The sequence below is a fragment of the Apium graveolens genome, chromosome 9 (genome assembly GCF_009905375.1).
Source record: "Apium graveolens cultivar Ventura chromosome 9, ASM990537v1, whole genome shotgun sequence".
Classification (NCBI taxonomy): domain Eukaryota; kingdom Viridiplantae; phylum Streptophyta; class Magnoliopsida; order Apiales; family Apiaceae; genus Apium; species Apium graveolens.
The window spans coordinates 4,254,779-4,268,674 of NC_133655.1; the positions used below are offsets into that span (position 1 = coordinate 4,254,779).

The window sequence follows — 13,896 nt, forward strand, 5'->3', positions numbered from 1 at the left end:
TCTTAGGTGGAAATTGATCATATACATAGACAATGTATTTCTTCAAATCAAGATAATTGTTAAATTATTGTCCATCCTTTATTTCATTTATTATAGGTAAAAATCAAAGTTACTCTTGACCATATCCAAATTGATCAGAAAAGGGATATTTTTTCAAGTTCAGTGTTCACAGCTAGTGAACGAGAAAGATTTGATGTGAATTTTAGGAAAGAAGCACAACAAATGATAGATGGGAAGCTTGCACTGATGAAAGAAGATACTCGAGCTGTTGCGAAGTGTTTTGCCAATGCCATTGCTGGAGATCCTATTTCTAGAGCTGCCTTGGAGATGGAAGCCAATTTACTGAAAGAAGCAGGAGAAACTATGCTTCATGTTGAATCAAAGAAGGGAGTTGTAGAAAATGTTCGATTCATTGTGAGTGCTATTGAGTAACCAGCTCATCTAAAATCTTAAGATATTAGAGGAAGGCCCTGTAGGATCATATATTTAACACTCCCCCTCACTCGAAAGCCCATTTATGGGTCGAACCGTAGTTCTCCCGCCAGCCTAAGCTCTGATACCATGTTGAGTAACCAGCTCATCTAAAACCTTAAGGTATTAGAGGAAGGCCCCGTGGGATCATATATTTAACAAGTGCATTAGCAAACAAAAAGCTTTTGGTCAAGTTGGATAATCAGAAACAAACTGCACTTTACCTTGCAGCAGATCGTGGACACGCTCAAGTGGTGGAGGCTCTCCTTGATGCAGCCAGGCGTAATTTGCCTTCTGCTTCAGCTAATGATGATACCCTGCATAATCCAATTAGTTCTTTTCAGGATTTTATTAGGCAAGCTAATGGTCAAATGGGGAACACTGCCTTGCACTTAGCAGTCCTTACTGATAATGTGGCAATTGTTAAGCTCTTAGTAAAAGCCGATCCAAATGACAAAACTCCAGTCTACATAGCTGCGGAAAATGGGTTCAAAGATGTAGTGAAGGAGATGTGCACGTCTTGCGCAGCTCTGTCTTTAGATGGTCCTGGTGGTAGGACCACTGCTCTGCATGCTCTTATTCAGAATGTCGACTTGCGCAGCTCTGTCTTTAGATAGTCCTGGTTGTTGCAGCCAAACGTTGGAGTACTGGTGCAGAATTTGAAGCATTATTCTGTAGAACAGACGAGTTTGGAAGCACTGTCTTACAACTGGTTGTGGAGAGAAATAATGCAGACGCTGTTAGACTGATACTACAGGAAGATCCGGCCTGTCAACATGGTCGTGAAATTAAAAGAAATGGTCTAATGCGTTTAATCTACAAAGCCATCGATAATGGCTTTGTAGATGTATTATGTCTCTTAGAAGGTGCCAGAGGACTTGTAACTTTTACAGAAGATAATGGATGTACATTACTCCACTACGCTGTCTATCACGAATTTGATTCAGTACTTGGTGCCATCATAGAAGCAAAAGAAAATGTTGGACACCAATTTGTGTACGAGAATATGGTACAAACGCCATTTCATGTAGCAGTCGAATGTGGATATGCTTCCACACTGGTACCACCTTTGTCTTCTGCATCCAAAGCTGATAACTCTCCATACACAGCTGTTAATAAAGATGATCAAAATATACTACATTTGGCAGCAGCTGGTAATAGATTCACTATGCCTGGTGGTCTCCGTCAAAGTGGAGAGGTTGACGAAGGATTAGTGGCACTTACAAAGAAGACAGCTTTTCATGCATTTATGGTATCAGATGCATTAGCTCTACTACTGTCAACATCTTCTTTGTTTTTCTACTTTCTTGAATCAATGTATGAAGACCCTCATCAAGTGTCAAAACTCAATGCTGCATCAACTGTGCTCAACATTGTTTCTTGAAACATGTAATAAACAGACCGAAAAAAGGGTTTCCAGGTTGGGTTGTTTGTTCAATCTGTGTTCTTAACAATCCAGGAACCTGTAGAGTCTGTCGAAAAGTTGAGATGATAATGATACTTTAAGAGCTACAAATGCCATTCAGTGATTGACACCATAACAGTATAAGCTCACAGAAAATGAGAATATGTAACAGTATGATCTTTTGTAAAGGATTTTAGAACAAGACCTTATATCTCAGTCTACCATGGTAATAGAAAGCTGAAAGAATATACATTTTTTAAAGAAGATTTTGAGCCAAGGCCTAATGTTCCAGCATAGTAGCATGATGATGAATAGTTGAGATTTAAGCATGAAGTATGCGAATCCTGAGACTTGACAAAAGCACGCTGCTGCCTCATTAGTCCGACATGCACAATGCAGGTAACATTTTACGCTTCTATTTAACTTTTCGATCCTTTACACACAAAAATTAATTGTGGCACGTTCAGCAACTGGGCAGCTCGGGCAACAATTAAGGGACTAAATAGAACTAACAAGAAATAAATTGATTTTCTAACGATATATGTATGTAGCTGTATAGATTGCATCTAAATCTAGATATCCTTATAAAGACCTATAAAAGAACGAATGCTATCAGAATCTTAACTGATAGTCAAAATTCTAACAAAAAACAATGTAACGACGACATTGATGGAATTTGACGTTCCTAATCTCTGGTATGATAAACCACAAAGACATTATAATCAATACACAAGTTGAATCTATTATATCTGTTTGTCAAAGTTTTTCCCTAGTAATTCATATTGTTTTTTGCCGATGGACGGATGGAGTATGAGATTTCTCCTGATGTATTGGTTCATGTACCTGAAATTAAAGAAGTAAACAGAATTAATGGAATGACCATCCGAATTCAGTGAAAGATTCTTGTTCTTTTGGTCCTTGCACATCACTAATATCTATATTACTAATAATACGAAAATAGTAAATTATGTTGTGGGATATTCATCTAGATACTGCAGCCAAAACGAGGAAAAAGTTTCTGGAAAAGGAAAAATGAAAAAAAGAGGAAACAATTTTGTTTCTTAATCATAGAGTTTTTCCTACTTCAAAGTCACTTGACCTAACAAGAAAAACATGAAGATCAGCATATTTAACTTCGCAAAAAAGATTGAAGGATCCTCACTGCTCTTACTGCACCATTCGAACGGAAAATCAGAAAATAAGCATATCATAGATCTAGAAACCTTGATGGAGATTTGGAACAGGAATTATAATGACTAATAAAAACCCAATAAACTTGTTTAACAGTTAACCGTGCATAATATATAAATAAGAGGAATCACTCTCTTGTTGCTTGAAATATTTCCTATTCACGAGTTGGAAGTAAGGAGGTCTGAGTTGCAACTGTAAGTTCTTTTTTATTTTGTTATGTTCTTGTACTGAAAATATAGTTAAGACAATAAGAAAAACATAGTACAAGGCATACCATAATTTTGATGAACCTTGGTGAAGTTGTAAATTGCTTTTATTAAAGAGCCAAATTTCATGGACTTCAAGGGTCCCATATGTCTAAAAAAGAAAAACAAGGTAACAAATTTCAAAGCTTTTATTAGGATCAGAAAAATAAAAATGTTGGTGAGGCTCTCCTGAAGGGTATGAAGCATGTCTGTAAACTTACACAATTTCGGTATAACGAAGTCTCCATGCTGGAAAACCAAGGTGACATCTTGCAGGCCCATAAACTAATAAAAGATCTGGATCAGGGCGTGCACAACCTGATAGAATCTCAAGAAAATTGCCATAGGAAAGGAGATATTTATCTATTTGTACCAAAGTATATAATAGTACAAAAAAAAATATTTAATGCAACAATCACCAAGTGAATGTGGAAGAGTGAGGTACTGAAGTAAGAGGAAACACATACCAATTGCTTTTAGCGCCTCATCAATGTGAGATTCAGTACAAACAAACTCTTTCTGTTCTTCACATAAATAGTTCTTCTTAAAAAGATAGTTGGCTGCTTTCAAAACTGCTTTTTTTCCATCCGAAAACGAAGCAAATTCTAAAGTGATATCTTTCCTGACTAGGGAATCAGATTTAGTAGCTTCCTGCATAAATTAAAATAGGATTACAAATGCCATTTCCGAAGACAATAGTAACAGTGCCTATAATATTCTAAGCACGAATCACGCTGGTAATTTATTTTAAACAAAAAACTTAGTGCATAGCTAAAACCATGCAGACAAAGTGGGGAAATAAGTTAATCTTCAGATAAACTTAATGAAGAGCATTCAGTAGTAGTTGATAAGATCTGTCTACACATGGAAACGGTTTCGTGTTTTGCATGTTTGGTATCTCAAATGGCAAAGCCAAACACGGCACTAAGATTTTGTATCGTGGAAAAGTAAGGACTCTATGTTTTCAACAAGCTACTGCTACATCCATTTCATTAGGAACTAATGATTTTTTAACAATCTCAGCTAAGAGATGGCAAGTTCAAGATGCTCAACAACAAAGTTTTATATTAGAAGAATTAGAAGAACACCACAATTCTGGGAACGTACATGCGGTAGAAAATTTACGTCAGTCCGCTGCGATATGGCTACAAGTAAATTTTGTGACAAGAAATAAATCCTAACTTTAGGATCATTGGCCTTTTTAATCTATTCTATATAATGTCTTTTCAGGAGCTGGAGGAAATGCATTTCAGGCACATCATTTAGTAGGTGTATGAGGATTAATTCTTGATCCCCACAATGGATAAATTCGTGTCTTTTCATGTCATGTTGTCTTGTCATGTGTAAAAAATAAAAACACAAATATTTAAATTATTAAGTGATAAAATATCACTAACACATATTTTAATTTCAATATTACTTACATAGGTTTAAAAAAAAATTAATATTATACTTTTACTGCAAGTTTAGTATCTTTTTATTATATTACAAGATAATGATTTTACGATATATAAGAGAATTAAATATATATATATATTTTCATGTATTTCCGTGTCGTTTCATGTACCTAACCGAAAACCCAAACACAATACAAAATATGCCCATGTGCTTTCAAGTCAATGTATTTTGCTGCTTCATGTAAGATTTTACTAAATCCAAACACCAAAATTTTTGAGTTGTGCATTTGTGTCGTGTACAATAGTCAGGTCTAGATCTATTCAATTCATAAGTTATGACTTAACGATTTGTAAATTCAGAAACAAAATATGACAGAAGAATTTCAAAATGAAGTTTCATTATGCATGATTATCCGAGCAAAAACAACCTCTCAACTTTGGAAACACATTTACAAGTTTGAATTTGATTGACTAGATAGTGACAGTTGTAGTGTGTACCTCGTATAACTTCACATAGGTTAATTTCTCCAAGATGGCTTCCTTTGATTTCTTTAGCAATCCTACAACAATGAAGATTTAGGATGCAAACTTTTTGGTTCAGAGTGAGTTGAGCACACTGGTTCATGTAATTAACTAGTAATAAGGTTAAAGAACACCAAAATACCTTACCTTCAGGGTCATATAGGCAGACATGCTTAATACCAATATCTTCAAGATGCTGTAGAAGTTTGATAACTTCTGAAGTTTGACCAGCTTCTTTACTGTCCATAACAACTGCCAGGTACCGAACTCTGTTTGAATCAAGGGAATTATACCTCTTTAATAACCCTCTGGATATAAGATAGCTTTCAAGTGTTTGACCTAACCCTAATGCAAAGTACCATAAATTGACGATTAAGTGGACAAAATGCCAGAGTAGAAGAAGCCCCAGATTCCCAATCTGCAAAAGATTTTGCTGTCAAATGAGAATCATATATCTGAATCCCGGCTTGAAAGTTACTGATATTCACTCATTCTACACCATCAATTGGATCACAGAGTAATTATATTATCATATATCATGAGCTATTAGGAGGCCTGAATATACAGAGCTTACCAAGTCATAATATATTACAGAGAAATCTTTTTTAACAAAACTCGCATAAAACAAAAATAATAATGTAAACCATTGGTTTCCTTGTCAACCAGTCATCTCAAAAAAATAGTAAAAACAAAATCTTCTGAATCTCATCTCAGTTAATTTTATTTTGAAAATGACAAACCCCTGATGAGAAAGAGAAACATGATGGAGAAGCTCGTGTCAAATTTTTGAAGCCCAGCACATAAAGCAAGAATGACATGCATACTACCAGCAGGTGACATTTAAATCAGTTAGTCGTAAGCTCCTAAAGCTCCAATTAGAGTTTCAGCAGTTAGATTCCTATCAACCTATACCTAATTTTGAAGTCGGGACAGGCTGTATAGAGATTCCCGGACAGCACAGACCATAAGATGAGAACCAAAGAAGAACACACCTCAATGCCAGAGGATAAGGTAAAATTACTCACAAGCAAACGTGCTGTAAGCATTTTCAACTACAGTAACAGTTTGAGGTAAGAAAAACCCCAAAAGCAAATCAAATAACACAAAAACTGTTCAAACTAGAGGTTTAAGGTAATTTTCGCATTACTGGCCAAGTAGATTAGAAGGGAGAATTCTGTAGAACAATTACATATCTCTTCCAAAAGATAAAAAAAATTTATAGATAGCATCTCTCTAGACGCATTAAAATTATATTGTTAATGCATATCTTATTCATATTCATCAGTACTCATTCAAATAAAAAACTTTCAAGTAATAACTTCTTGGAAGATGGCTTAGTTTAACCTCTTTCCAGGATTTCACAAAATGCTCTTCGAAATGAAGCATGCAATATCTCTGCACAATAATAAGTACACCAACATGTTTACACCATTTTTATGATCTGACTAAGCAGCTTGCAACAAAACCATTTAAAACAAAAGTTCCAGGTTGTAGCTACCCATTTAACAACCTAGAGTTGATATTGAACTTACTCGATCAAGCTATTTGACAAGAGACAGAAACCTAGCAAGTAAAGCCGGCACCAATTTTTTTACTCTGGCATAAAGGGTTATATCACCGCGGGTGTCAACTCTTCCCAGGGCAAACCCATGTTAACTACTCCGTATAATTACCCAACTTTTATGATACAAGCTGACAAGCTCTCTACTTTTCTCTTCGTAATTTTGGTCCGCTAAAGTTGCTTTCTCAAAGGAAATGTCCTAAAATGGCAAACCATGTGCTGACATTCTGCTTCAAATTCAAGTCAGCCTTAAAGAGTAATTGCATACTTATCAATCCTAGCTCCACAATCATCGAAACGTTTTAAGATTTATTTTTATTGACATTCAAAATATTGGTTGCTCTACAATTCTTCGAAAAACAAAAAGAACATACATATTTTCGCACTTTAAAACCAAAGATATACGAACACCAACCTGAGCAATTCGATACCATGTCATGGCCTTAGCCTTGTGCATCTCATCTCCAAGATACATTATTCTGCAATCACAAACATATAAGCATAAATAGCTATAACAACATAAACTATTCGACAGGTATAAAGAGTGTCAACCAGGTCAGGCATTGATTCAAACAAGTAGAGTGCCATTACACAAGTGCATAATCAAGTTTACATTTCACTGATCAACAATCTAGCTAAGTAATTATTTTGTATTGGGGATTTAAGAACATAACATAATTAATAAATTTATTGGGTATTTCAGAACATAACTAAATTAATAAATGAGAGAGAGGGGGAGGGAGAGAGAGAGGGGGAGGGAGAGGGAGAGAGAGAGGGGGAGGGAGAGAGAGGGAGGGAGGGAGTGAGAGAGGGAGAGAGAGAGAGAGAGAGAGAGGGAAAGAGAGGGAGAGGGAGGGGGAGAGGGAGAGGGGGGAGAGAGAGAGGGGGAAGAGGAGGGAGAGAGAGGGGGAAGAGGAGGGAGAGAGAGGGGGAAGAGGAGGGAGGGAGGGAGAGAGAGAGAGAGAGAGAGAGAGAGAGAGAGAGAGAGAGAGAGAGGAGGAGAGAGAGGAGAGAGAGAGAGAGGGAAGAGGAGAGGAGAGAGGGAGGGAGAGAGAGAGAGAGAGAGAGAGAGAGAGAGAGGGAGAGAGATTGATTTTTAAAAAGGGAGGTAACAAAGCAGTCACCTTCTAGACAAATGTTCGCAGCATCAGCACAGATGAGTAATTATATACACAGACTTTAAATATCTACACACACAAAAAGGGTGATCCGAACTTATATGTGTTTTGTAAAGTTTGAAGCTGGGTGGGTTTGGCTTAGTTGACGAAGAAGAAGTTGGGTCGTTCTTGAAAGCCTGAAGCTGCGAGCACGAGGACTACTTGAGTGATTCAGCACAAATTCAAATATTCAATTTGTTGTTATACCATGGTTTGCGCCGTTTGGCGAACCAGGTGACGCCACGTACATACTTTTGACGTAACAAGTTTCAATATCAGACAAACTTGTACTCCTCCCTCCGGCCCTCTCCGTCCCGGGACGGGATCGGCACGTATTTTAAATCTCCGTAAAATATGTTTTTTTAAATAATTTTAAATATTTTTTAAATAAAAATTTAAATTTTAAATTTTTATATAAGAAAAGAAATTTATAAAAAATATATATTACAAACGTCTTAAAATATATGTTAAGCATGTGGAAAAAGTAGGTAAATAAATGAGTGGGACGGAGGGAGTATTATCTTTGCTTACTCGAATATTGGACTGTATGAAAAAAAAAAATGCTAAAATTTTCGTTCTTGAAACGGTTCTCGAATAATTAGGTGTTATTTTATTTTATTGTTGATTAATTTCTTATAGAAAAAATGAACCGTTTGTACATATATACACTTAAACCTCGATGAATTAATAATCGATAAATTAATAATATCGTTAAAATAATATTTTTCTCCGGTCCCATCTGATAACTCCGGTGAGCGGGCGGCTCCGTCCGATGCCGTTTCTGGACCTTCTGGGCGTGAATGAGGTGTAGCTGCTGGTTGGGAGCCTGCAAAACACCTGAAGGGGGGTTTGCCTCCCACGGCCCCTCCGGTGTAAGAATAAGAATAGGAGAGAGAGGCTGTTGTGTGTGAATTGATATGAGAGAGAGAGTGAGTGTGCAAGAGTGTGAATATTTTCTAACCCCTAAACCCTTCAGCCTAGGGGTATTTATAGCCCCAATGTAGGGTTTAAGGGTTGTTACCTCTAAATCAGGGTCGTTGGATCTTGGGAGCAGAGGACGCCTGACTTGGGTGAATTGCTTACACGTGTCCAGGGAAGGACCACCTCCAGGGTGTCCTAACGGCCTTCTGACACGCGTCGTGCTTGTTTGGTGTGTTGGTTGTTGATAGCTGTCACAGTCACGTGCCAACATACCCTTCCTTGGCGGGTCGTGGGATGTGGATGTGTTTGCTGGGACCCCCCTCATGGTAGTCTTGGCCCTGATCCGGATCCAGTTAGGCAGATGGTCCGGGTCCGGGTCCCGTGTTGGATCCAGATCCGGATATGGTCCCTGTACTTGATTATTCTGGAAGAGGGGGGTCTTGGTCCATCGATCGAGTCTGGTATCCTTTAGATCCAGATTGAATCCTAGCCGGGTCTCTTATACCCTATCACCAACATAATGGACACGGTGTATTTTTACTACCGATAAAATAATAAACTCGTTAAAGTAATTTTTTTTTTGTCCCGAGACTATTACTTTAAAGAGGTTTAACTATATGAACTCATCAATAAAATGACTTCACGGGTAATTTTACATTCATATCGGGCATGTAGCATTGCTCTTTAAAAAAAATATTTGATTTCATAAAAAGAAAAGAAAAATAGTTTTTTGGGTAATGGACTAATGGTAGCAGCTGGGCCTGGGAGGTTAGCCCAATATTTTGTTTGGTGATATCTCTGTTATGTCTCGGTTACGTTGTACTAGGCCAGGCCCAAAGAAGTTGTTATGGGCTAGTTCCATGGAACTTTTCGAACTTTTTTTTGAACACAATATGCGGTAATTGTTTGACAATTTAAATATAAAAATTTAATGATTGTTTAGACTATTTAGTTATAACACAAAATATTATTTTAAATTAAAAATGCTTTATCAAAATTAGTGCTCTGAAAAGCGAGTCGGCCGAGTACTCGTTTTTAATCACGCATCTGATCTGATTTCCGAGTAATCGTTTTTAAAACCGATTCTATTAAGAATCGATCAAAACTCGATTTTGACGTCGAATATTCAAGGTCAAACCGAAATTGACTTTCTCAAACTTTTTTAAAAGCTATCCTAAAAAAGACCAAGCGTAAAATAATATATTTTTGCTTCTTTCTTTTATGAAATATTGATATTAATTAGAATGATGTGTGTAACCTTATTAAAACTTATATTTGATTATATTGTAAAAAAATTATCAAACAACTAGCCTCTACTTAAACATTATTATTTACGATGTGAAATTAAGTTATTAGTATAATTAGATAATTTTATTTTTTGTTATTACTTTTTATAACTATATATTATCTAACAAAAAATATATACAAATTTTATACATGTACCGTACACAAAACAAAGAATAAAATGATTTTTTTTTGTCAAAAAAAGAATAAAATGAATTGAATATATGAGAGATAAAATGAATAAAATAATAATACCGGATTAGTAATCCGAGTACTCATTCCAAGTACCCCCGATTTCCGAAAACTCGTTTTTCGAAACAAAATCGAGTTGAACCGGTTTCTGATTTTTATCACGTTGATCAAAATACATGATAAAACTAAACTTGTCGAATCGATATAATCCAATATCTTCGATAACTTCATGGATACTTCAACTTTACGTTAAAATTTCATTATGAAATCAAATTTGTCGCATACGATAGATTCCAATATCTTGTATAAATTCACAACCTTACAATTTTACGTCAGCTATCATCCTATATACGTTACTTTACATATAAAGACTAACTTTGTCGTACTCGACAGATTCCAAAATCAACATTTTGAGCCTTACGTGCGCTTCCTCTGTATTATTGCTGTATTATTTTGTCTTTTCCTCCGCACTGGTAACGTTTTATTACAAATTTATATCGTATTATTTTTCCCGCCTAAAAAATATTACATAAATTTACATGATAAAATCAAACTTCTTAAACCTCTATCTATTCCAATATCTTTTCTAAATTCACAAATATCTAATTTTATATACATTTTTACATACTAACATTGTATATTCAATTAGGACTATTCTATTCACTACAAAATTTTATGTCTTTGATTCTATTTAGATGTACATTTTCATACAAAATAGCCAAAAGTTGTTAGAATCAAAAGGTCATAGAGATAAACATTACACATAGTAGGCGAGTGTAGTGTAGAGACAGTGATGACAATAGACAAGTTTGTACAGTTGCGTATAGACTGAGAATACGTGCCGATAAATGTCTAAATTATTTTCGTCTTAATTTTTTAAAATTAACAAAAATCAAAAACTAAAAAGATAAAATTTGTTGTTGCGTTTATCAAAATGATGGATACATACACAAAAAATGTATCTTGTACGAATGAAAGGGCAGAAAAGCAATAGTCCTTTTTTGCAAATACCATGAGTTGAAACACCTATTTATACACACACACACTTGTAGTGGGCTCATGTATATCCATTCGAACAAACTTCTCTCTTCTCTCAATCTCTCTCCCCATCTCTCTCTCCATCTCTCTCTCTCTCGTTAACACCATGAATAACAACCTCGATGGAACTCCAGACCTCTCTCGTATAAACTCCTAACCTCTCTCTCTCTCTCCCTCCCTCTCTCTCTCTCTCTCGCTCTCCCTCTGTCTCTCTCTCTCGCTCTCGAATCTCTCTCGTTAACACAATGAATAACAACCTCGATGAGACACCAGACCTCACGCGTAAGCGAAAATCAAATCCAGCCGTTGATCTCAACACCACGCAGATCCCAATGCACTCTGACGACGTATCTCTCTCTCAGGACAACACCAACAACGTTGTTCTAACTCTCTCTCTAGACATTCCTAGTGCAACTCGGACTCGCAGACTCACTACACAGACTCACTCTCACTCTCTCCAATCAGAAACACAAGCTGAGCAGATCTCTCTTCAAGCTTTGCTGACTCAGCAAGTCCCTCTCACTTCTCTCCATCTCTCTCCTGCTTTACAACCATCTCCTCCGGTTGTTGTTGAAACCGCACCGCCAGCACAGCGAACGGGGCCTGCACGGGTTCGAAGGAACCCGACACAGGCCCCACGAGACGGCTCGAAAAGCCAGAACATTCCTCAACCTTACCCTTGGGCTACAACTAAACGAGCTACCGTGCATTCCCTGAGTTATCTTGATTCGAAAGAAATCACGAAAATTTCGGGTGAAGTGCAATGCAAGAGATGTGAACGCCAGTTTCAAATCGAATTTAATTTGCATGAAAAATTTATCGAAATCGGGTCGTTTATGGCGAAAAATAAATCCACCATGCATGATCGAGCCCCGGCTACTCTAATGAACCCGGTTCTTCCTACCTGCAAGTACTGTAATCAGGAGAATAGCGTAAAGCCCGTGATTTCGGAGAAGAAGAAGACGATTAATTGGCTGTTTTTGCTTCTGGGACAGATGCTTGGATGTTGCACACTTGAACAATTGAAGTATTTCTGCAAGCATACTAAAAATCATCGCACTGGAGCCAAAGATCGTGTTCTGTATCTCACTTATCTCGCTCTCTGCAAGCAGCTCGATCCGACTGGCCCGTTCGATCGTTAAATAATCGTGTCGTGTTATCGTGGTGGAACAACTGTATCTGTTTAATTTATGTCTGGTCTTAAGTTATTTTATCAACTATGTTATGAACTTAAGCAGTATATGTATAAATCTCAGCGTCATATCCGTGTCGTGTCGTATCCTGTACTCAAAACTCTTAAGGTCGGTATTATGATGTTGTTTGGTTTCCGGAATGTAGTTTATATCATATTAATGTTTGAATCTCTATATATGAAAGTGATGAAATTTATGTTTTAGTATTGTTTCAGATCTATTTTCTTTATTTTGCTCGTTACGCACCCAAAAACCCAACTTATTTTCGACAAGGTTTGAATTCTCGAAATTCTGTAAAGAGAACGAGAGACCACTAACGGAGAGGTAAAAATGAAATAATGTGATAAGAATGTTTGTTATATTGATAAATGTTGGTGTCCAAAAATAGAAGGATTAGATGATTTGATGTCATTAAATTTTGTGCAATGGTACATAAATATGGTAGTATTTGGTTGATGTTGAGGGTAAAATTGTCAAAAATGTATACCTACGACTGTCTGTTATTCTTATAGTCTGACAGGTTTTTGTCACCTTTCATTTCCACCATCAGTCTCTCCTTTGCCAGCTTGATTTTTGTGTCTAATTGTGTGAAGACATGCATGGTTGCATCCTGTTCTTATTTGATTCAAATGATGAAGTAATATCATGGATAAAAAGATGATGTCCCGGTTAGTTTAGAGCGGCCAAGATCAAAAGTTCGAATTCACTTAAATACGGAAGTAAATGGACTGTCGTACTCTATAGATACGAATGTGCTAAGAGTCCTTCAAGTTAGTCGAGGTACGTGAAAATTGGTTCGAACAACGAATTAACAAAAGAAAATATCATGGATCAAAACTTCCCTTTTATTTTTAAATGTTTTTCATAATTCTTAGTGATAATGTATTTGTGTATTCGTATGACTTGTGTACGTTCATTTTTTTGTTCAATTTGTGAAATTTTACAATTTTTTATAGGTATGTTTTTTGTTTGTTTGTGCATCCGATTATGTATGTTTTCTTTCTTTCGTACCATTTCTTGTCTTAATTTCATCTATTATTTATTTAACTTTGAAACAATTTTTACTGGAAAAAACATCGAAATTTCTAGTAACCAAAATATGGATATATATACATAGGACTCTTCTAGTAAAAATCAATTTTAGAATAGAAAATAGAAATCAAATAAAAAAATTTATAAATTACTTCGAAATATAACATATATGTTATGCAAATTAATTATTGAGAGATGGAAAAAATACAGTGAAGTCGAATTTAAAAAAAATCCCGTTTGACGGGAATAATCAAACTAAAAAACAGAAGGAAAAAGCTGAGATTGTG

The 13,896-nt window shown here is 36.1% G+C and overlaps 3 protein-coding genes across 4 annotated transcripts; 2 read left to right on the forward strand and 1 right to left on the reverse strand.

Annotated features, from left to right (window-relative positions):
* The first annotated feature begins 222 nt into the window (after window positions 1-222).
* Window positions 223-1,855, forward strand: LOC141684877 (uncharacterized). The gene is made up of 3 exons (XM_074490015.1): window positions 223-414; window positions 678-1,020; window positions 1,104-1,855. The coding sequence occupies exons 1-3, from the start codon at window positions 223-225 to the stop codon at window positions 1,853-1,855; spliced, it is 1,287 nt and encodes a 428-aa protein (XP_074346116.1).
* Window positions 1,856-2,381: 526 nt separating this feature from the next.
* On the reverse strand, window positions 2,382-8,208 carry LOC141682622 (uncharacterized). Of its 2 annotated transcripts, XM_074487326.1 has the most exons (8): window positions 7,917-8,202; window positions 7,208-7,271; window positions 5,379-5,649; window positions 5,208-5,269; window positions 3,780-3,963; window positions 3,534-3,630; window positions 3,342-3,424; window positions 2,382-2,719 (listed from the first exon to the last, which is right to left on the reverse strand). In XM_074487326.1, the coding sequence occupies exons 2-8, from the start codon at window positions 7,265-7,267 to the stop codon at window positions 2,712-2,714; spliced, it is 765 nt and encodes a 254-aa protein (XP_074343427.1). In that variant the 5' UTR covers window positions 7,268-7,271; window positions 7,917-8,202; the 3' UTR covers window positions 2,382-2,711. The 2 variants fall into 2 exon arrangements, with proteins under 2 accessions (XP_074343427.1, XP_074343426.1); XM_074487325.1 differs by lacking the exon at window positions 3,342-3,424 and having other exon boundaries at window positions 7,917-8,208.
* Window positions 8,209-11,354: 3,146 nt separating this feature from the next.
* Window positions 11,355-12,755, forward strand: LOC141684509 (uncharacterized). The gene has a single exon (XM_074489523.1). It carries the CDS (start codon window positions 11,630-11,632, stop codon window positions 12,524-12,526), a length of 897 nt encoding a protein of 298 aa, XP_074345624.1. The 5' UTR covers window positions 11,355-11,629; the 3' UTR covers window positions 12,527-12,755.
* The last annotated feature ends 1,141 nt before the right edge of the window (window positions 12,756-13,896 follow it).